This window comes from Adelges cooleyi, unplaced genomic scaffold (assembly GCF_023614345.1).
Source record: "Adelges cooleyi isolate 19-005CV unplaced genomic scaffold, UGA_ACOO_1.1 ACOO_flye_CR_arks_rails_tigmint_CR_PRNA_9, whole genome shotgun sequence".
In the NCBI taxonomy this organism is placed as follows: Eukaryota; Metazoa; Arthropoda; class Insecta; order Hemiptera; family Adelgidae; genus Adelges; species Adelges cooleyi.
In genome coordinates this window covers 17,962,062-17,985,966 of record NW_026096579.1, presented here as the reverse complement: position 1 = coordinate 17,985,966, position 23,905 = coordinate 17,962,062, and the positions used below count along the sequence as shown (strand labels likewise).

General features: G+C 30.1%; 2 protein-coding genes across 3 annotated transcripts in view; one reads left to right on the top strand and one right to left on the bottom strand.

The window, feature by feature from the left end:
* LOC126846805 (probable G-protein coupled receptor CG31760) overlaps positions 1 to 23,905 on the bottom strand; it is a 76,737-nt gene that overhangs the window by 21,220 nt on the left and 31,612 nt on the right. For both annotated transcript variants that reach the window (XM_050586605.1, XM_050586606.1), the window contains one exon: positions 21,039 to 21,393. In XM_050586605.1, the coding sequence (XP_050442562.1) occupies positions 21,039 to 21,393 (355 nt within the window). The remainder of the gene's footprint in view (positions 1 to 21,038; positions 21,394 to 23,905) is intronic.
* Positions 1,228 to 4,876, top strand: LOC126846807 (uncharacterized). Its single transcript, XM_050586607.1, has 9 exons — positions 1,228 to 1,353; positions 1,440 to 1,685; positions 1,791 to 1,935; positions 2,487 to 2,695; positions 2,784 to 2,930; positions 3,036 to 3,271; positions 3,380 to 3,571; positions 4,316 to 4,478; positions 4,668 to 4,876. The coding sequence occupies exons 2-9, from the start codon at positions 1,464 to 1,466 to the stop codon at positions 4,722 to 4,724; spliced, it is 1,371 nt and encodes a 456-aa protein (XP_050442564.1). The 5' UTR covers positions 1,228 to 1,353; positions 1,440 to 1,463; the 3' UTR covers positions 4,725 to 4,876.

Here is a 23,905-nt window from a genome sequence, read left to right as displayed (position 1 = left end):
GACACATTATAATACAATTTACAATTTTGATTTATGATTATGTCACATTTAAATGCCTACTGTAATTATGAATCATTTGTTTAAGAAAGATGTTACATAATTTATCTGGAAAAATTGGTCTTATGAATAAATAAGGTTTAATTATAGTAATAGACGCACGGCCAATCGTTTTAAAAGTAGTTAGTTTTAATTTAGTTATGTTTACGCTATATGCTATTCCATACAAATGTTACCTCATATAAGTATAGTTAAAAATATATAATTGTTGTAACTCTATTTAAAACATTAAAGACATCACGCTAAGCCACTTAATTAACTTTATTTAGAAATTTACTGGTAAAAACATTCGAATAATGTTAAAACTTAGTATTTTCATTGAATAAACCAACATTAGTGAAAATTACTGAAGTTAAGTAACCATAGCTACCACAAAATGGGTTATGGTCATAGCAGCTACTGCGGTTAGATCGTCAGGAAATAAGAGGTAATTTACTACTTAGATTTTAGTGGCTTAAGCTGTAATATATTCAAGTTGAATAGTTAACTATAACATGAATAATTATAACGACTCTGTTTACTAAATAATTAAACATTTTACTTACAGTTCGCTCTAAGTTTACTAACGTTTAGCTCTTATAACCCACAAAAAGTAAAATGATGAACGTAAGGTAGAACGTTTTTTTGAGTTTTTCAATATCGTTAGATACAGTCGAGCATAACATACTCAATAACCAACGTCTCAACAATATCGAACTAGTAGAAAATTAAAACATTTTTAACTTTTAAATAGGTAATATATTATTAACTCCACATATAGAAATAATACTAACTGATTGGACAATAGTGTCCGACAGAGTTTTAAATTTGAACGATTATTTTAAAATTTAAATAACGGTTACATAAAGCAAAATAATAATCGCTCTTTTGATGTAATAATTTATTTAGTTGTACCGATTATGACAATAATATTACTATGTGTAATTTATTTGGCCTTGGCCGCCCAAAATAGGTACCTATTCTCAATACCAAGGTGGATTTACAAATCCACCTTGCTCAATATAATGTTTTTTGTACCATAAAAACTGGTGTTTGTGATGTTTGTATGTGTATGTTGGCGACACTGTGGATAACGGCGACGACCGACCGCGGCATCTTATCACATCGTCTTTTGCCGCTAAATATTTAACGGACAAACAATAATTTAATAACTGATAACATTTCATTATGTATAATTTTTCAATAATCATAATAACTCATACCTACTTAATTTTCTATGGAAATTTCGATATTAATTATTAATATTTGTACGTTAGTTTGTGTAGTTAACAGTGTTTTAAAACTTTGTTTATAAAAGTAAGTTTTAGTAATTGTTATTTTGTTTAAATTTTACCGTAAAGCGTATTGCGTGTTAATGATTTCTAATTTCTAAATCATTTCAGTTGTTCGTTGACAATATTAAGAAAATGGCTTGGCAACAAAACCAGACATTAGTAGGAAATAAAAATGTCAACACAAAAGCCCATATGTACGTCGAGTACAACAATTTGATTAAAGAACTCGAACAGTACATACCACAATTCAAAGTGTCGATCAAAGATTTGCAAGAACCGTCTCAAACGTTTGTGACAAACTTTTATACGGATGTATTTAGTGAATTTTTCTGTGATGTCAACAATTTAACTGAGGTACTAAAATATAACAATTTTATATGTACTTATTAATAAATTCAATTTTAAATAAATTAGGGACTTGTAAAATATTAAAACAAATACATTATATTAATTTTGTAGATTCAAGGTTCACAAATTGAAAATATCACCCACAGGGAAATGTATGGTGAAACGGTACCAATATTAAACATGTGCACCGCTTTGCGGTACATTTATTCAAAATTGGGTATTGACGATTTTGGTTTAAACGACATTTGTGACCCAAGTAAAAATTATTATCTAATTATTTGTTCAGATTGGCTTAAGATATTAAACATGTTTAAGTAAATGTAATGTAACAAGGCGAGTAAGAAAAATATAATTATAATTTATAATGAGAATATTTTAGTCGTCAACCGATGGTTTAAGTACAAATATTTTAAATGATTAATTCATGTCGACGGGTATTATTTATTTCAAGTTTGTTCACAAACCGTTTTGTTAGTACACACTATATCTACATAGTCATAGCATAGTCATTTGCATAGCTGCCATCGGCCACTTCAATTATACTCAACTATAATTTATTGTGATGTACAAAATCTTAGCCGGCTATAATATGCTGATAGGGGAATGTTGTTATTATTTAAAATTTTAATTAGCAACGACATGCAATGTCTGATTAATTTTTAACTAAACTGATAGATATTAAATCGATGATTATGTCGCTTCATGAAAATGATTTTGCTACGATTGTGTTTTAATTGAATAGCTAATAATTTTTAAGTAACATATTGGTTTTTAATATTAATTAGTATAAATATATATTTTTTTTAGGTCCAAAAAGAACATATCGTCTTCTTCAAACAATGATAAACTTCATTAAGTACAGCGATGAAAAAATAAACAAAGCCGATGTTCAAATGAAAGCCGTCAGAAATATGAAAGAAAAAATTGATTATTTACGAAAACAAAAAGACAGCATTAAAGAGGCTATAAATCAAAAGTCATTGCTTCGCCAGCAACGAGGATCCGAGTACATATCTGTAAGATAAAGATTGTTTTATGTCTTATAAATGTAAAATCATTAAAAATATAATAATAGGCTAATTTAAAACCATTATCATAAATTAGGTAGTCGAAGAAGGAAAAATTGGAAAATCTGAACTGATGAACCTCCAAGTACACAAAGATGAAATATTAAAAGAATTGGATAAAGTAAAACAGGAACAAGAAACAATTGAAAAACATTGTTCAACATTATGCGAACAGAAGGATAATGTAATATAATATTTTGTATTTACTAGAAATAGTGTTTGATACGTTTTTAGGTAACATTAATATTAATTTACGTAACACTGGAATATGATTTCTCTTACATTTCAGACAATAAGAGATATAAATTCTCTCCGAAGTCAAATCGTAGAGGCACCAGATTTGTTAAAGGCCGATCACGAAAGATTGAAACGGATGAAAAGTGAAGCTACTGAAAAAAAGTCTGCTATGATGGCACAAGTCAGTGCGACAAAACAAACAGTAATCATTCTAGAACAAGAATTAGCTGCACAAGAGAAAAGATTGCGTTTGTTAACAGACATAACGGAAAAAAACGATCAGTTAGCGTAAGTGGTTTGTTTAAAGTATGCTCCTTAAAACACGTAAATAATTGTACAATTTATAAAATGCAGAAATTCTTTTATTGATTTTTTTTTTATATATATTTTAATTAGAAAAGTAAACCATGAAATAGAAGCAATGATTCAAGAAAAATGTGACATGCTAGAAGCGTCTGAAAACCTGAAAGAAAAATTTGAAATCGCCCAACACGAAAAAGCTGACATTAATAATAAAATAAATAATATATCAAAAGAAATGGAATGTGAACGCAACGCTTTGAAATTGAAATATGACGTTTTGCAAAAGTGAGAATAATATAAGTATTTGTAGAAACACTTTGAAAACACTGTTCCATCTCATATTTTATATCTATGTATGTTTTCCTACCAGACAAACTCTGATGGGAATTTTAGTTTGATTAATTGGGATTATGGCTGTCTGCCAATGTATTCCAAAATTACAACGGTCCTTTTTACTATTTGTCTAGTGGAATGGCCTAAATTGGCCACTTAAGCTTTATTCCATTAATTGGCGACAGAGTTTGGCAAAATTTAATTAATTAAAGAATAACTAAACTAAAGTGAACAATGTATGTATTACATGAAATAAAAAGATAATATTTATTTTGACAATTTTTTATTCAATAACTTTCTAATAATAAATTTAATAAATAAAATTGTTTGTATATAAATTTTCATTGTTTTTCTGTTAACAAAAAAACCGTAACACAGGTCAAATATTTAGTGATACACACCAATTTTTCTTATCTTTTTTTTTTTTTTGACCATTAATTATATGTATAAAAAAAATTTTGAATAAATTTGTAATAAGATACATTTTTTGATTGGTCATTTCTGATTTAATTACTCGTCAAATAAAATGGTACAAAATAAAATTGTAAAGTATATCAATTATACCCCCTCTATTTTTTAATGGATACATCATTTAGTGGATTACAATTTTTGTGTGTAGATATTTTATATTTGTCTGTACCATACATTATATTGGATCGATTTAGTTTTTATTTTAATTATTTCATATGATCGTAGGGAGTTGGACGAAAAAATCAAAAACAAAAATAACTTCACTGAGTCTATTAAGTTAATAGAGAACGAGTTAAAACAATGTGATTTACAAAAAACTCAACTGGAAGAAAACGTGCATTGTATACTAGAAAATTATGAAAAAACAAGGAACGTTCTTACGCAACAGGTACTAAACATTATTCGTGTGATTTTTTTATTCGAATAAATAATTGTGAAAAAACCATCCGAATTATATTAATATTCGTATGAGAATTTGCACAACTTTACACTTACAAAATTAATAAATTGACATAAATTATAACAAATTTTAATGATATAATTGCTAATACACGCTTTTAATATTTTAATCGTTTAGCTGAAAGATTATACAGAGGCAGTCGTCGACAGGCTTGAGAAATTAGCCCGCGAATAAGTAAGATGACCAAAATATTTTACGTGTTATTATTTTGATTTTATTATTATTATTTTACTATTTATAACAATTTTTTTTTTTGTCATCTGTTAATTACAAAATTCGTTTAAATGTTGGTTTTAGTGTATACAATATTATTATGATGATACATTTTTTTTTTTTTTTTGTACAATTATACTGTTTAACTTTTTTCTTTTCGCTTCAATAATAATACGGTGTTTTTCAGTTTACAATGTGGAATATTATAGAAGCAACTAACAAGTATTCTATAATAATAACACACTCCTTATTGTTAGGTAAGCATTTTTTTCTTCTCTAAGGTTTGACCCGGAATGGGTTTTTTTTTTTATGTCGCCGGTCGTTAGGATAATGATCTTCATAAATAATAATATCCGTACCTCGGAGCTAAAGTGTATTAAGTCAAAAATGTCAATTTTCCAGTTTTACGGTTCACCTAGATTTAAATTTCGCTCTCTATTCACTGTGATCTACCTTATATGACGTATGAACTCTTAGATAAGTTCATCCATTCAAATGAAATAATCAGTTTAATTAATTATTTTATTTTTCGCCCCGAGACACGGATATTATTATTTCACTAGGTAAAAATTTATAAATATTAATTAACACAAAAGAAAAATAGGATATTTACAGAAAGACAAAAAGGAGGGGTCGTTTTGTAGGAAACAAATTGCCTAGTCTTATTGTCACTCCCGCCCATGCGAATCTTCACCCTCGTGTCTATGCGTGCAATTCCTTCCTTGTCTGAAGTAATTTTTCCACATCATCTGCTGTGTATTCCAAAAAAAAAAAAGAAATCGTTTTGAGATGTGGCTGCACGCGACACGATAGGTTTTATAACTGATGTTGGTGGGTAGTCGTTTCTTATTGCCCTCGAGTATGATCTTGTTTGAAAAATATCAAAAACAATTTCCCCTAGAATGGGTAGAAACTTTTTCTTTATCAACAATAAAGGCTTTCACCTTACTAACAAAATAACCCTTGTTTAGCCGATGCCATCGCCTGAAATAATTTGGTAATTTTTATTTTAAGTACCATTTTGACAGTTTTATTAAAAGTGTAGTATACGATTTTTTTTATAAAATAACTCCTCGCAAAGCAAAATAAAGGAAAAGTTTCCACCCTTTCTAGAGGAAAAGGTTTTGTTCCTTTTTTGGGTGAGGGGGGGGGGGGTCTTGACGTTTACTGACAATAAAGGTACACTGAATTTGCCCGGAGTGCTGTTTATGCTTCCTACGATATTGTTTGATTAGTGATTATTTTGGTTTGTCAACGTTTACCGATAGTACCTACTTCACCTTAAGAATATTCCATATAAATTGGGAACTGATTCGAAAATGTTTAAAAATATCGTTTAGTGTTTTTATTAGTTTTAGGTGTAAAAATATGTACATTTTTTGTTTTTATCGGTTTTCAATGGGCAGGGATGATCTTTTTACATTTTTAGCGAGATTAGAGGTTCAGAAGATATCGCGTGGTTCCAGACAACAAAAAAAAAAATAATAATAATAAAATCAATACCTTCTTAGCTGCGCATCAAAGCTAAAAAAATCTCACTTCCTCTTTATTTACTTTATTTTTTTTTAAGTTCTGTCATTGTGTTATATGGTCTTAAAACGTCAAAAAAAAAAAAACGTCTCTGTCGGCGATACCGTTTCGGTATAAAGTCTATTGTCTGATTTATCCGATACAACTGTATCACGAGTACCTACTTGGATTTAATTTGTAACCTAGATTCTTGCTGTATACCTGCAGTGTCGAATGTCCCCGTATCGTGTGCGATTAACTTGATGTCACTCTTACAAATAGCTTCATCGATTTTACACGGCCTAAGGCTACAGATGTGCTGTAAACCGTACAGAATTACTGTAGCTGTGATCGAAGCTGAAAAACTACTGTAAATCTTTATTCGTCCACATTCTTAACCAAGTCGGGAAAATAACGTTGTACCCAATTTGTGAAGATAGAACTAGTATATTAATACAAAAGTGTATCAAACAAGAGTTGTAGCAAGGGACCATGAAGTTTTGTTTTACTCCGGGATTGTTGCTAGCAACACACCCATGGCCATACAAGTTTAAGTGAATTGTCGATTTGACCGCAACTTTGCCATATTAGTTTTTGGTAATTTCAAACCTTCGCTTCAACACTACCGCATGATGGGATTGATGTGATAACCTTATTGGAGTACCTAACTAACCTCTCGTCAACCGAGAGGTACTGGCCAGCAAAGTCTGTTAAATAATGAACTTAATCTTCAGAGCCTAAGGCTTAGACCATATACGACCATTAGTGCTGTTCAATCGAACATTTTGCTTTTACAATAGCACTTGAGGACTTGGTAAGTACACAAATTCACAATGTGCATAAATAGTAATACTAAAAAAAAAAAGTATTTTTGACATGGTCTTTTTTTTTGCCTATAGTTTACATTTTCCTATTGTTGAACTAGCTTTTCTTTTGTTTACCGATGGTAAAAAAATTCGTTGCTAGATAAATAATGCAGAGAATCGTGCTTTGTCTAAATTTTGTACAGTAAGTTCTATATCGTTTTTTTTTTTTTGTTAGATACTCGAGACTAAAAAATAATATGCATAATAATAATAATAATTGCAAGATGATGAAATTGTATTTTAATTTTAACAAAACTCGTATTTCCTATCGAATTCGAAAAAAGATTTAAAATATAATTAATTTAATGTTTATTTAACTTTCAAATTCGACGTAGGTATCTATAATGTTCATTTAGTAGAAAATTATCTGTTGTTTTCATCTGTTTTTTTTGTCAACGAACATCCGGAAAAAATAACCAATGTTGCCCAAATTAAAAGGAGCATATCATTTTAACTTCTATATATTTTATTCATTTTATAGATAATAAGCGTACAAACAAATTTCAAATTCGAATATTTTATGTATATAAGTGTATTCTGAAAGTATATTCGTCAACAATCCACCTCGTGATTATTATTATATTCAATTATTTACATATTTTAATACTTTATATATGTTTGTAGAAAGTATTACTTATAGCTAGGTACGTTGTGCTGACTTGTGTTAGCAATATTAAAAGACACAAAATTTGATATAATCGAATATATTTGAAAATTGTTTTTAATATAATACAACAAAAGTTTCACTTAAACATATTATTTATCTTATGTCTATAAAATGTGATAATAATAAAAATCCAATTTTTATTATTTTATAATTGTTATTATTTCGAAAAAAAAAAAGATGAATTAAATGTGAAATACAAATATCCCAATGAGGAAGGGATCTGTCTATATTAAACGAACAGCCAGGGTGTCTGGATTGTAATGAAATCCGAACGGTTCTTTGAAAAACCGCAAGAATCTGTCTCTTATCTGTGATGCCGATTTGTAGATTTCATCGATTTGCCTGTTAAGATCGCTCGTTGTCGGTTGTACGTCACAAGGCGGTGGTGTAAGCCGACGACGACAAAAGCTTGCAAACAACTCGCTCAACCGTCGTTCGATTTCCGACATTTCCTTATTGGTCACCTCGACCACGGCCAAAATGTCAGATAACAGTACCTTGGCTCGTTGTTCTTCTGACGAGTCCACGTCCAGGGTTTTGCCCTCGTAATAGGTCCTCGTGTATTCCAGAAATTCGGCGATGCCCGCGTTGTAGAGGACCGCGTGCCAGGTCAATTGGCTTAATCTGGCAAGCGCGTTTCGCACAAGTAACACCAACTGTTCGCCGTCTTCGATCATCCGCAGGTATTTCTCCAGACATTGCAACGCGGGCAACGGACTGTCCATCAGTTCGCACTGGGGCCCTATACCCCTCACATGGCCATAGTACTGTCTCAACTCGTCCACGAAGTTGCAAGTCAAAAACTGGTATGCAAGTCGAATTTTCCGGTTCACGTTTTCGTTGGTCACTATGGGCGTGCTGCTGCTGGACGCTAGTAAATGGCTAACGGCTAAATATTTTTCGCCATCTCTGACCGCGCACGTGTCCAAAGTGATCCATCCGGGCTTTGCTAGCAGACGGTTCATCGTTTCGACGCTGTTTGCTGTTGTTGCATTCAACAAGAACGCGTGCACGCACAGTGTTAAACAGTACAGACCGAAAAATGCCATTTTTATAACGTTTTTATGAACTCGCAATCTTGTTTTCTATTATAATACTTGAAAACGCTCACCAAATGCGCGTACTTGGATAGAAAATGTTTTGCACGTTTGTGGATGCTAATATGTAGACTGTAGGAATTCGAATGTCTATAACAACATACACTGTATTGACGTAGAAGCAAAGAAACCAAGTGTGAATACACTTGTATTCACAGGTGGAGTGTATAAACGAATGGTATTAATGTACTCACTGTAAGCCGTGCTAGAAAATCGTGGTGTTTTAGCTGAAAAACTATAGTCCCACAACCGGTAGATGATATTTTTTCATGTGTGTTTGGTTATCAGTATGAAACTTATGCGCAATTTCACACTTTCCGTGGCAATGGGTTGTTGATACTTTTATGGTTAATCATCGTACGTAGGTACATCAATAATATTTTAGGTGTTCAAAGAATATTTATATTCGGTATTCCGTACAAATTTGCAACTAATTAGTATATTTTTAATAATGTTATAGCATGCTGTGTGGTGAAATTTGAAATAAAAAAATATGTATTTTTTCTCAATTTTGACGAGGAAGGAGTAAAATGATTGAAAGCCCTTTTGGTACGATTTCTGATCTATACACTTGCTACTTGAAGAAATCGGAAAAAAATCTAAATTAAAAATCAATACACACCTTTAGCTCCAAGTCGTTGTAACTTGTGTAGGTAGTTTTTTTCATTCCGCTCACACATAGGGAAAAGATATTTAATATATATACATATGGACGACTATAGGACGGTGTTACAACGCCTGTATTATTGTCACGGACTATTTTATACATACACGTGTATATTATATCCTCTCCGGATACTATGTGAATCCCTTTTGTCTCGTTTGGAATACATATAAGATTTGCCCGAAACCGATAAAACGTTTTTATGTACCTCTACACGCACTGCCTTGAAATGTCAGCAGCAATGATTGTATCACAGATTAGATACAACTAGATAGTGCCACTCCCTATTAAAGCAATGTAATTTTATGAAAATATAAATAAGCCACATATTCCTTAACTCAGAATACCACCCATTGGCTGAACAAATATATCTTTGTTCAAGAAAGTATTGTGTCAGAACTTAGCATCACTGACATGGCCAAACAGAGACTGTGGGGTTACTGACAGTAGCATTTCTTTTCATATTACAGTCACGTAGGGCCAGTAAATATAGTAAATACGAACACTGAAGTTCCAATACAAAATATAAGGGGGAAAAACGTATTAAATAACTCGACTACTCGAAACCCTTTTCAGCAACGTGCAGCATACTAATTAGTTAATTGTTATTATTAGTAGTGGTTTAATCGTGACGAGAGATCCAACAAAAAATTACATTTACGGCAAGCGAGCTAGTCTATCCCACCCTCATTGGTTATTCAAATTACATTCTATAATATCTAAGTTTCTAAACAGCCAAAACCCACTACCCTCTTCAGACTGTTATCCTATTTGTGATTTCCAAACACTTGCCCTTGGCCACGTCTTAGAAACGCACAAAATAAATTATTTTTTTTTTAACCTTGGACATTATGTTAATACACAATTTTGTGCCTTTCAATCCAAATTCCTATTCAGAAATCCCTTTCATAAGCGTGGATGGGACTTTTTTTTGCAAATAGTGTGTAATTTAATAAGAAGCTTACAGAGTCCATCGAACAATAAGGGGCTTATAATATAGGATCAGTTAGCTCACTGCAGCCACATAGTCCATAATTATCATGTAAATTGCCATAACTATACACAATCTTTATAAATAACAAATTTGCAGAGCACAAAGGAAATGTATTAAATACTCTTTCTTTAAACATTACACTAAGTATGGTATTAAAACATACATCCGAAAAATACTGTTAAGGCCGCGTTTAAAATGTTTGATTAAACGATTAAAACTTTTTTTAAGAATGGACCAGTTGATTATAATATTATATTAACTCGGCGAACTAAATGATATAAAATACACAAAATAATTTTTTTTTTTTTATCAAAAACAAAAAGGTTACAAATAATACAGCTTACAACGAAAAACTACTTTTTGATTATTTCGACCCCAATACCGCATTGCTTGTGGTGGGGCAAAAGAGTTCCAAAAGAAATATTAACTAGACAGAAAATCGAGTTTTAAACTTATGGAATAAACTGCAGGGGAAAAAAATATAACTAAGATGTAACAAGTACAAAATAAAAACATAAACTTTAAAATTATCCATAACATAATTACATAACTACACTAACATTACATTAGTTCGTTTAATAACCAAACTTTAAAAATTTTCTTGACGTACATACTATTATTCTTTTTCAGCGCTTTACAATTAACAATACTTTTTTTTAAATCCAATGGTAACGAGTTGTAAAAAATTGGACCTAGGTAATCTAGAAATTTCTTACCAAATTCTCTATTTGTGTATCGCACAGTAGTGTCATATGCTATAAAATCTCTTTTATTAACTTGTTTGGATAAAGTATGAGTGTTGGAGACCAATAAAATAGCAGATAACTTATACAGATCCCTAACTGGCAGTAAATTTTAACTAAAGTCTTTGGGGGAAAAAAAATACGTTCGATTTTTTTTTTATGATTCATAACCGTTAGGGGGGACTTAAATTTGAAGAAAAAAAAATTAGTTTAATTTTATAATCTTTGTATGTTACTTAACAATCAAGCATTTTACTTTTTTTTATTTTATATACTTCAATAGCCAAAAAAAAAATGAATGAATTATCGGCATTTTTATTTTCAAAATAACAGAAAAAACCATATGTGTTTAATTCACTAGGCTATTATAACTCCTGTTCAAAAAATGTTATTATGCTGAAATTTTATATTTACACTAGTAATCATATACTAATGAGATCGTAGAAAAAAAATATTGATTTTTGAATGGCCTATTTTTGCCACCTAAATTTCATTCTCAGATAATGCAGTATAGTGTTTGTTCGGAATCGGTAGGCGGTGCACGACCTTTATAATATAATTAACCGAAATCAACAACGACTGGTCCAATTCGGTTACCGATCGTCGGATCTGCATTATTGTTTATGATTTTAGGGTTATTATTCAAAATTATATATACGATTCCGGGACGCCCCTAGACGCGCGCCGTACCGATTTGATTTATTGTCTTGTCCCCGGAGGCGCCACAGATTGTAATCCTCAGTTAAATCCCGAGACGCGGCGACGTTTTAATCCAAAGTAAAACAGACCTGAGTAAATTAAAAACTTCAACGTTTTTGATATTATTATTTTTGCGTTAATGTGTAGATACCATTTGTTACGGTTATGCGGCCGCTTCGTTTTTTTGTATGTTATCCCCGTGTTAATTTTTATCAGTGTCCGGGGCATGCTTTTACGTTTTTCAATTTTTCCCGACAACAGCACCAGAAGAGTTGACCGCTGGCGGTTTAGTAGTAAATAAAAGTATTTATAAAAAAATTTAAAAAAATGCCAAATAAGTATATAATATATTATATTTTTCTCTGACGTTGGCGAATAATAGGTAATTAACTAAATTATATTCGAAAGGTCGTGGAACCGAAAACAGATCAACCTATTCGTGCCTATTGATAATATTAAAATTTAGGTATGCGGGTTGACCATTGGAATAATAGTGTAATCCGCCATCGGATGTAATCATAGGAAGACCTGGGTAAAATGACCGGAAACCAGACGAACATTATAACGTGGCAAAATATCGTGACTAGAAACGTTTTAGGTGTTTCATGACTCCACGATGGCCATACAAAATAAGTCAAACAAAACAGGTATAAAAGGTATACCCTCTGTAGTGTATTAATATGCCAGTTGGCACCGGGCGATATTATGGTAAAATGGACAACGAAAACTCCACTTTTACCAAATAATATATTCTATCTCAGAAAGGGTTTCGTAGACTACCCAAATAAATTACAAAAACCCTTTCTTAATTTGGATAATCTGACCATAGGTAAATCTAGAGCTATAAGTTTTATATTTGAAAAAAAAAGGGGAAAATTGCACATTGACCGTTTTAAATTTCTAGGTTGCTCTGTGCCAGAGAATCAACAGTCAACAGGTATTTGGGAATGTTTGTTAATTTTGATAAATGGGTAACTATGGCTATACATTTTTGTATACAGACAATCAACCCTTATCGTATCCACCCTGATCATAAAAATTAATATTTAAGCACATGTGACATAATAATATTGTCGTTCACATACAGTTCGCATCGATGCGTTTATTTCAAAGTGATTTTATTGTTCTTGAACGTCTTCGAAAGTCAATTGCCAACAACAATCGATTTCCAACTTTTACAAATGTCTTACAAAATCAAGCTTAGCCAAACGGCAAGCAATCGTCACGCGACTGACGCCAAGACCACTCAGTGTACAACACTCAGCTGTAATCTAAACTCTCAAATACATTTGTTTAAATGAAACTCCATTACAGGACACGTTCAAAACGTATAGTACCAAAACTTCTTGGACTGACCCTTATTTTTGCCTATAAGCATTTTTGGAAATACAAGTTTTTTGTACAGGATTGACATAAAGGACTTTTACTATAGTCAAGTCCACTTCCCGATATAATTATCGTGATCATACATAATACCGGCTGGTCGTCCGGGATGTTGTTTTTGAATTTTTTTATTTATTTACTCAGGATACGTTTCGGTCAGTGCAAACATCATAAATCAGCCGGACATTGTGTTTTTTCAACCAGTATCCCGGTGAAGCGATTGCGAAAACAACCTCCCGGAAGGGTAAATATTTTTTATTAGAACCGATAGTACACATATGTACACTGTACATACATAATATATATAAATAATGTAAATATCATATTTTATCGCACCAAATCAAGACGTGCAAGAAAAACACTGGTCACATGTATGTACGAAGTGCCATCCGTGTACAACTATACATAAGTTCTTCAAAAACGTCCATTAAATTCATAAAAAAAAAGTAACAACCATCCCAATAAATCCTAACCCCTTATGGATGGAAACGTTAAACGTCCTCCCGCCTTCGTATTAGCTGTTGTAATACTCACTAATGTTTTTTTTTTAGATAACTGAAATTAATTAAATCACTTTTTAAATAAATGCTTCAATGTGGAACTATTAAAAATTGTAAATAATGTTAATAAAACTCTGATAGGAAGTTGATATTTTCCAACTTTCCGGTAAATACAGTTAAAGATTTTAATTGGTACTAAGATTTCATTCTTGGACAACAAATCAAATTACTTATTTGAAAATATCAGCAACATTTATTTTTTTAATATTAGCTTCCATGCAACCAATAACTTCATAATGAAACCACCCAGACATACTTCCCACATTTTGCCGGTTTGCGTTAAACCCATCAAATAATATATTATAATTAATTAAATTGTTATTGTTACCGTTATTAATTTGAAATGTAAACAATTGTAGAATAATAAGTTTTAAAACGATAAATGCAATTATAATTTTAAAAAAATTGTTGATCACCTTTTTTTTTTTTTTTTAATTTAAATATAAATACTATTAGTATTCAAAATGTGCAGAATTAAATAAATTTAAAACAAATAAAATATATTTGTTTAGATTTCAGTTAAAACTGTTTAAACTATAAACATTAACAATTATTATGATTTTACTTTAGCATAATATAATCTGCAGATAATCCAGGTAAAAGTCTTACTTAATTAAACCAAAACTGTAACATTCCTGTATAATATTAACAATAAACAAATAGTTTTGAAGGATATTCCCATTTCCAAGCGAATTACTCCACCTAGTGTTGTGCGTTCAATGTAATTTATTGTGATATTGTGGATGAATAATATAGGTCGTGACACGTTTCCTCGTGACGGATTGCCTGTACAGATACCATTAACTGTTCATAATAAAATGTTAATGTTTACTCTTTGGTCACTATAATTATTAGTGTAAACTCAAATTGATCGTGAATTATTATAATAATAATATTATATTGTGAAGAGGTTGACAGTGTGTGTGCTTTGGCAACACAGAATATAACCAAGGATAACTAACCCCCCCTGAGTTGAATTAATCACAATCGATTAGGCCGGATCAACGAAGCAACACTAATTGTAATCGCTGCAAAGTGAAGTTCTGATTATAAATTTAATTAACAACATTTTTGGAAGCCTTTGCACTAGTAATTATTGATCGTCAAAATGTATAGATCGTTACAGCTATCAAAGTGCTAAAAAATATCAAATTTTCTATCGTTTTACTATTTAATATTATTATTTTTAACCCCCCAAAAAAAAACAAGCTTTTAAAAATAACAGGTACGTCAAACGTTATATTTCACAATAAAAAGGAATATGAAGTGACATTTTTTTTTTTTAATTTATATTTAATAAGTCAAGTAATCGATTCAACCTTGTCGTTACAAGACTAAGTATATATTATAGTTTCATTTAACAGCTGATGTGTATTTTAATAATTACAATTCCATAATCAAACCGCGTTCGACTTAGTGCGGGAATGGTCATTATAATTATCATTATGGCAAAACCGCACCAGAAAACTATTATTACAGTTTTTGAAAATTTAATTAAGTTTTACAAAGTTTACCGAACTTAATAGTTTAACACTAATTAAACGTTTCCGATGCATTTTGAGTGGGTTTGCTAACCGATGGCGAAACATTAATTAAAATAAATTATTCTTCCCAAAAAAAAAGGCTTTTAAAAAAAATTGTAAAGTACTTAATAATCCAAATCATTTAAAATCAGACACGTACAATTTGTATCATACAAAAACTAATTTAATAAAATGACATTAATTAGTTTTTGGAAATGCCTAATAAAGATGAGAATAAAATATGTATCATCCTAATAATATCATTATGATATTATGCACAATCTGATAACCTCTCTCTGATCACTTCCCCATTTCTTAAAAAATAATAATTCGAGTAAAGCTGTACAGATGTTTTTATGTTCAAGTTCAACACATGTCCATCATATTATGGCCGCCTTCTGCTGTAAACTGATATTTTTGTATTTAATCGGTTGTTATTATTATCAAATTATAAATATTTTTATTATTGTTTTTTCATTTATTCAACATATTATTTTTTCAAAAAAATACTGTACAATTTTTTTAAGTATCTATAAAAAAATGTGAATATATACTTATTATTTTAACTTTAAATCGACACAGTCTTATAATATTTGTCATACAGTGAGGTTAAAGATAACAATTTTACGAAGTTTATACTTATTTTATAATACGTCTAACCCAAAAAATATTCTTCGACGAATATAATGTTTTATTTAGAATTTCAATTTTTCTAGTTGAGAGGACCACTACAAGATTTTTGGATATTTTATAAAAAAAAAATAAATAGGTTTTAACTATAAAATCCTTTTTACGAAAAGTTAAAAGGATTACTGCAAAAAAGAGACATTTACTTAAATAAAAAAAAAAATGAATTTAAAAAAACTCCTGCACTTTTTTTTACTTAGGTTTACATTACAATAAAGGCTATTTAAAATAAACCACAAGTTTTCAAAACCATAACTGTATTTGATTTAAAATATTTTAGTTTTTTTGAAATGAGATATGTATGACTCTTCATTGTCCAAACTGTTAATTGTTATTAGTTTAAACATTTCTGTTTGGTGTTTTTTTGGAAAACAATAGTTTTCCAATCAATCGTTAACGACAATCCTATTGGTTATTAGTTATTACAATAGTAGATACTTAATCAAACGACAACAATGGCATTACATTGTTTGTTATTGTAACAGCCAAACTTATTTCGTTATTGTTTCCACAATATAATACGTACACTAGCTAAATGATTTATCTAAAAGTTTAAAAATAGAAGAAAAAATATCCAATTCGATTTATTGTCATGGTATTTTTTTCTAATGAATATACAATACCAAATATGTTTGGATTATTATATTCAGATAGAATCGGTCCAAAACCACTCTAATAGCATTAACCTTTACCCTCGGAAAGGATATAAACTTATTTTTCTTTCTCTAGACAAAGTTTTATTATTTTAGATCTAAGGATAAGTTTGAATGTAGAACAAGTATTAACCTAATTACAGTAGGTCGAATGCTTGTATTAAGTACTTGTGACTCAAACTATACAGTAATTTTGTTGATATTAATTGAGTACTGCAAACCATAATAACAATAAAGCATATATATATATATATATATATTGTATTATAATTTTACTGCAGCACATAACATTTTCCAAATACCATTAAACCGGAATTATTTGTTGAGTAAAGTTTCACACCAAATACTAATCACATAATCGCTCGAGTAATGGACGGAGTAAAAATAATGGCATCGTTAATCTTTAAATGCGCTTCACAACTTTTTTAGTACTAAGTGCTTTATTCATTTTTAAGCCGGCGTGTAGTTTGACGGCGGTACGGCAAAGAATTATAATACTTAAAGTTGTGCGATACTATTGGCCGACAGTAGTGGCGTTATTATTATATAAATATATAAGTAAAAAATATAAACATGTATTTCATACATAAAAGTGCCCATAAACGGGTTATTATGTCTAATAAACGACATGGTCGTCGACAGCTCGGGATACAAGTATTTATTTTTGTTACCCTTTGTATTCTGATTTTATGCGTTCAAAACAGAATATAACATTATCGTACTTTCCTGGGAATAACTGTAAGATTTTGAGCACAATATTATTATGAGGAAATTCAATTGATTTAAAAAAATAAAAGCCATCACAGCATGGCCGGTGTGGTAAAAGGTCTTTGGAAAACTATTAAAACTGAAAACGATAATAACGTAAAGTATTTATTGTTGTTTATATTTATCATTTTTTTTTTTCTAAAAACGTTGACTGGTTTGAAATCAAATTTGTTATTAAATAATTTTGATGTTATCTAAAAAAAGGTTAAGTATTTGAAACTAGGACTATTCGAGGGCGCCCACAGGGAGGGGGACACTCGTCCTGGCTTCTATACAAGTTAAAAATGTATGTCCAATATCCCAAACTTGTAAAATCTATTACAAAATCATACGTGGTCCCCCTCGCTGAATTTTCACCTGCGGGCGCCCTTGAGAATATTCCTCATAGCCACTAAAAAAGTTATAGAGTAATTATTTTTTTAATTAAACATTACTTTGAAAACATCTGTATGGAATTGTTGGTCCGTTATTCTACTTAAAATGTAACAAATGACGGGAATTAGATATTTTCTCATCCTTATTATTCGTGTACTTGCGATTGATGCATTTTTTTTTGTGCTATCCTAGTAATATTAAAACTAATGAAATGTATTACCGTTTTTATAAAACATGTCGACTTAGACGACGGAATAAAAATATTTTTATTTCACATAAACCCTCTGACACGTCTCCTATATAAATAATATCTTATAATCCTAGAAGAGCTTTATATTTATTTTTTCCGTAGTACTGTACTAATGGTTAGATATGAGTAATATTTAGCTTATAAAATCATTGTTTTTTTTTTTTTTTTAAAGAAGGAAATATCAATAAAAAATATTATTCGGACTAGGAGCTTAAAACTCACAATAATGGAAGGAAAAACGAGTAGGTAATCCTTTTTTTTCACCAGAAGCAATTTTTTTACAGATTACAAAATGCTTTTACGAACCATAATGAAACAGATGTTATGTTTTTTAACTAAAAATATATTTAATTTTTTCTAATTTAAAATATATTAAACTTTTTTTTGTACTGTTTGTTTTCAAATAACTTTCAACAATTGTTTTATTAGACGAAAATATTTTTAAAAACTTTTCTCGCCTCTTCGGTTGGAAAATATATGGACGAGGTGGTTTTTGAGGGTTTTAAACTTTGGGAAACTACAAAAACGTCATACAAATTTAGATTAGATATATATTCAATTTTATTTTTTTTTTAAGGAAAAAAAAGGTTAACCTTTAACTAAAAATGTCTCGGTCCAGCGGTTATCCAATAAGATTTTACTGTTATGAAAAACCCAATAACATACTTTCTTGTTGCTTATTTTTTTTTTATACGTTCAGGTACACATCGTTATTTTGTATAGTATTATTATGGTATACAATATCTAAACATAATCTAATCTAATCTCAGATTCTAGCTGATGAAATAAAACTATTTTATGGGAATAAACCGCAGATTTGTTAACGTATTTTACTATATTTTATTTAATGCTTTAAAACGTTTTAATATCATACCTATAGTTGGTAGACCAGAATTTAAAAAAGTGCTATCTGATCCATATTACTTTACAAACAAGTAATAACTACATGAACATCATATAAATAATTTTATACGGATTTAACAGCCAACAAATGCATGACCGGTACCATAATTAAAAATACTAAATATTTTATTATTCAGAAAGATCAATGGAATATAAAGTTTGATAAATGAAAAAAAATAATAACTCAGGACGAGAAAAATAAACGTGACCCATTTGGGAAACTTTTAATGTTTGTGAAATGTTGAAGAAACGCTCATTTTCGAAAACGACGATTTTATACTTAATGAGTTTTGTATCCGAAGGTTCGATATAAGTTGTTTTCATATTATTATTACTCAGAAAATGGGAATTCCTTCGTGGACCGACACCGTCACTAAGTTTTTACCGTTGGTGTTTGCTTTCAAGTCAAACACGATTTGTCATCAAACGAGTTGCTGTTGTAATAATACAAAGTTACAAACAATATAATGCAATCACTGTATTTTTGGCGAGATGTTGTGTTCTGAGCTTGTCAAAAAGTTGTCTATTGAAGCAACAATCGACGTACTGCTTAATGTGCAGAACGACTAAACCAAAGTCCTATTGTTAAATATGCAAAAACTATCAAAACAATTATGAATTATTCATTTTAATATGTTTCTTAGATATAATATAAAATTTCAACATCATACGTGTACCTGGACGTTTTGTATTGCTATTTAAAGTTCAGTTATTATAGTTTGGCGGTTATTTTGTTTTCAGAAAATAATATTTCGCTTAGAATTTTTTTTTTACCCTTTGATATTTTTTTCATTCAATTTTTTTATTTAACTAGTAGATAAGTAACGGGAAAAAACGTTTTTTTAAACATATTATTTTTTTCACACTAGTTATGATAATTTTGAATGAAAAATATCAGATATTTCACATGTTATTTTTTTTTTTTTATAAGAGAGCAGTACTAAAATTTGCCAATTTTTATCCACATATCAGTACATAGGTGTTGTAAAAAATAAATAAAATACTAAAAAATTTATAAATTGTTGTCCTATATAATATAATATAAACAAAAACGTTTTCAAAAATAATAATTATAAAATATATAATATAATAACTTTGTTGTATTTTAAAATAACATAAATAAAAGTGATGATATAATAATTGATGATTGCAGTGACACTTAAACGCATCACTATGAATACTTGCTCTACTAAACCTATATATTGATATGTGGATTAAATTTTTTGGCAAATTTTAGTACTACTCTTATATCTGATATTTTTCATTCAAAATTATCATAACTAGTTTGAAAAAAATAATTTTTTTTTCATTTATTTATCTACTAGTTAAATAAAAAAAAACAATTTTAAAAGAGCTTAGGGTAAAAAAATCGTAAGCGAAATATTATTTTCTGAAATCAAAATAACCGCTTAACTGAAAAATCGTACTTTCTAATTTACCTTGTGTACTAATTAATTTTGGTCTGTCGCAATAAAAATTAATATTTTTAAAAACCTGAATACTTGCTCTACAACACCTATGTATTGATATGTGGGTAAAAATTGGCAAATTTTAGTACTACTCTTTTAAAAAAAAATAAAACATGTAAAATATCTGATATTTTTTATTCAGATCCTAATTAGTTTGAAAAAAAAGTAATGTTTTCCTTTACTTATCTAATAGTTATATAAAAAAATTAAATTAAAATAAAAAACAATTTTTAAAGAGCAAAGGGTAAAAAGAAATTGTAAACGAAATATTATTTTCTGAAATCAAAATAACCGGCAAACTATAATAACTGACCTTTAAATAGCAATAAAAAACGTCCGGGTACACATATGATGTTGAAATTTTATATGTCTAGAAACATGTTAAATTGATAATTCATAATTGTTTTGATAGTTTTTGCACATTTTATAATAGGACTTATGAGCGCAATAATATAGGACACTTACCGTGTTTGTACTGTACGTTGCGTTCGATGACCGACTCGGCCGTCTTGCGGGCTATGTAAAACCACTCGCTGGTGTTGGTCAGGTACTTGTATTCGACGGCCAAGTCTTTGGCGAGTATGCCCTCGCCCCTGGGTAGCCGGTACGCGTACGGGCAGAACAGCTGGTAGTCCTTGTACTGGTGTTGGTCGTAACAGTTGCCGGCCGCGAAAATGTCATCGTCGAACTCCACCATCGAGATGACACCCGCGTGCAGCAGGTACTCCGAGGCCATTACATCCGGGTCCGCGTACTTCCACAGTCTGGTCAACATGTTGGCTCGGTTCACGGCCACGTCGGCTTCGACTCTGAATCGTTCCTGTCAAACACGGAATATACAATATCGTTATGAGGAAATTCGATTGATTTAAAAAAAATAAAAGCCATCACAGCATGGCCGGTGTGGTAAAAGGTCTTTGGAAAACTATTAAAACTGAAAACGATAATAACGTAAAGTATTTATTGTTGTTTATATTTATCATTTTTTTTTTTTTCTAAAAACGTTGACTGGTTTGAAATCAAATTTGTTATTAAACAATTTTGATGTTATCTAAAAAAAGGTTAAGTATTTGAAACTAGGACTATTCGAGGGCGCCCACGGGGAGGGGGACACTCGTCCTGGCTTCTATACAAGTTAAAAATGTATGTCCAATATCCCAAACTTGTAAAATCTATTACAAAATCATACGTGGTCCCCCTCGCTGAATTTTCACCTGCGGGCGCCCTTGAGAATATTCCTCATTGCCACTAAAAAAGTTATAGAGTAATTATTTTTTTAATTAAACATTACTTTGAAAACATCTGTATGGAATTGTTGGTCCGTTATTCTACTTAAAATGTAACAAATGACGGGAATTAGATATTTTCTCATCCTTATTATTCGTGTACTTGCGATTGATGCATTTTTTTTTTGTGCTATCCTAGTAATATTAAAACTAATGAAATGTATTACCGTTTTTATAAAACATGTCGACTTAGACGACGGAATAAAAATATTTTTATTTCACATAAACCCTCTGACACGTCTCCTATATAAATAATATCTTATAATCCTAGAAGATCTTTATATTTATTTTTTTCCGTAGTACTGTACTAATGGTTAGATATGAGTAATATTTAGCTTATAAAATCATTGTTTTTTTTTTTTTTTAAAGAAGGAAATATCAATAAAAAATATTATTCGGACTAGGAGCTTAAAACTCACAATAATGGAAGGAAAAACGAGTAGGTAATCCTTTTTTTTCACCAGAAGCAATTTTTTTACAGATTACAAAATGCTTTTACGAACCATAATGAAACAGATGTTATGTTTTTTAACTAAAAATATATTTAATTTTTTCTAATTTAAAATATATTAAACTTTTTTTTGTACTGTTTGTTTTCAAATAACTTTCAACAATTGTTTTATTAGACGAAAATATTTTTAAAAACTTTTCTCGCCTCTTCGGTTGGAAAATATATGGATGAGGTGGTTTTTGGTAGTCGGTTCACGGCGACGTCGGCTTCAACTCTGAATCGTTCCTGTAAACCACGAACCATCGTCCAATAAAAGAAATATATTTTAACGTTCTTAATATATTTTGTAATCGGGGAAAAGGAATTTCCATTTTAATACACTCAACGTGCACAAAAAATGTCTCAAGTATATTACATGAAGTTATTTTCAAACTTTAATTTATAAAATGAGTCGAGTAAACTTTTCAAAGACTAAACAATTTCTTTAGCCGAAAACATTTATATACAACCATTTCTCCGTATCATTTCGTTTGTTATTTTAAAGTTTTTATTATTGACGTTTAGTCGTCTAAACTTAGAAAGACATTATTAGTTCCGTGAAAATAACATTAGCGCGGTTCTCCAGAAGGGGTGGAAACTTTTTTATTTATTTACAAATTTTTTACCAGCAAATAAAAACAAAATATTGTTAACGGCCACAAAGCGAGCGTCAAATGTATTTCACTTAACGTTAATACAATATGACTTACTCGGAATGGATCAATTTGCATCATTGTGACTATAAAGTAAACCTAAGTATATAAAATTACCGAGTTCAGTGAAAATAATAAATAAGATGTTTCCCTGTAATTGGCCATTGTACCAATGAACGGGTTAAAAACAAATGAGTTACATTAAATGTGTATAAATGTATATATCGAATTTCAGGAAAAACTATAATAAGCTTAATTTTGAGTCAAGAAAGACACGGTGAGAGGTGGGGCGTGGAAGTGTTGGTGATAAGAGGAAATCGATAATTCCTTAATAACTAAAAAGTTATGAATAATAAGACATCCAATGTCTTTTCTTCTAGAGAATTTTTGTTTGTAGACGCATTTGTATGTTTAACAATTTTTTGAATTTGGAATTAAATTATGCTTGGGTTTGCAAGTAATTCAGCAAACCTGCCACTGCTAACTTTGGATAACTGACTTTTCGACTAGCTGGTCTTTTTAAACTTTGTCTTTTTAGTATGACAAACAGTGATGTAATATTAGCGTTAATTTTTGTACGTACAAATCGATCAATATGTTATTTTATTTAATAGCTTTAAGTTAATTGGAAAAGGCTGGTTTCTTTTTTTTTTTGGGTCGAGGATTTTATTTATGATGGTGTTGATTTGAAGACCTTATGGGGTTGTATTTTGACATTTTTCATGTGTTTTTATCAGAGTTGAAGGGTGTGTGCGAACAGAACGGTAGCAAATGCGTTTGTACAGCTCCAGAAAATGATTTATAATCTTTTGATTACACGAGAGAAATGTAGGCGCAATGAAATGACATATTTTCCAGGAAGAAGCGACGTGCCGACCAAATAGTATACCTAAGGAATGGAAT

Bases quoted from the DNA above. Each gene is read 5' to 3' on its own strand.
- LOC126846807 (XM_050586607.1), top strand. From the start codon at position 1,464: ATGGCTTGGCAACAAAACCAGACATTAGTAGGAAATAAAAATGTCAAC. The intron at 1,936-2,486 runs GTAAAAATTATT...TATTTTTTTTAG, and splicing joins AAACGACATTTGTGACCCAA to GTCCAAAAAGAACATATCGT. The intron at 3,572-4,315 runs GTGAGAATAATA...ATATGATCGTAG, and splicing joins AAATATGACGTTTTGCAAAA to GGAGTTGGACGAAAAAATCA.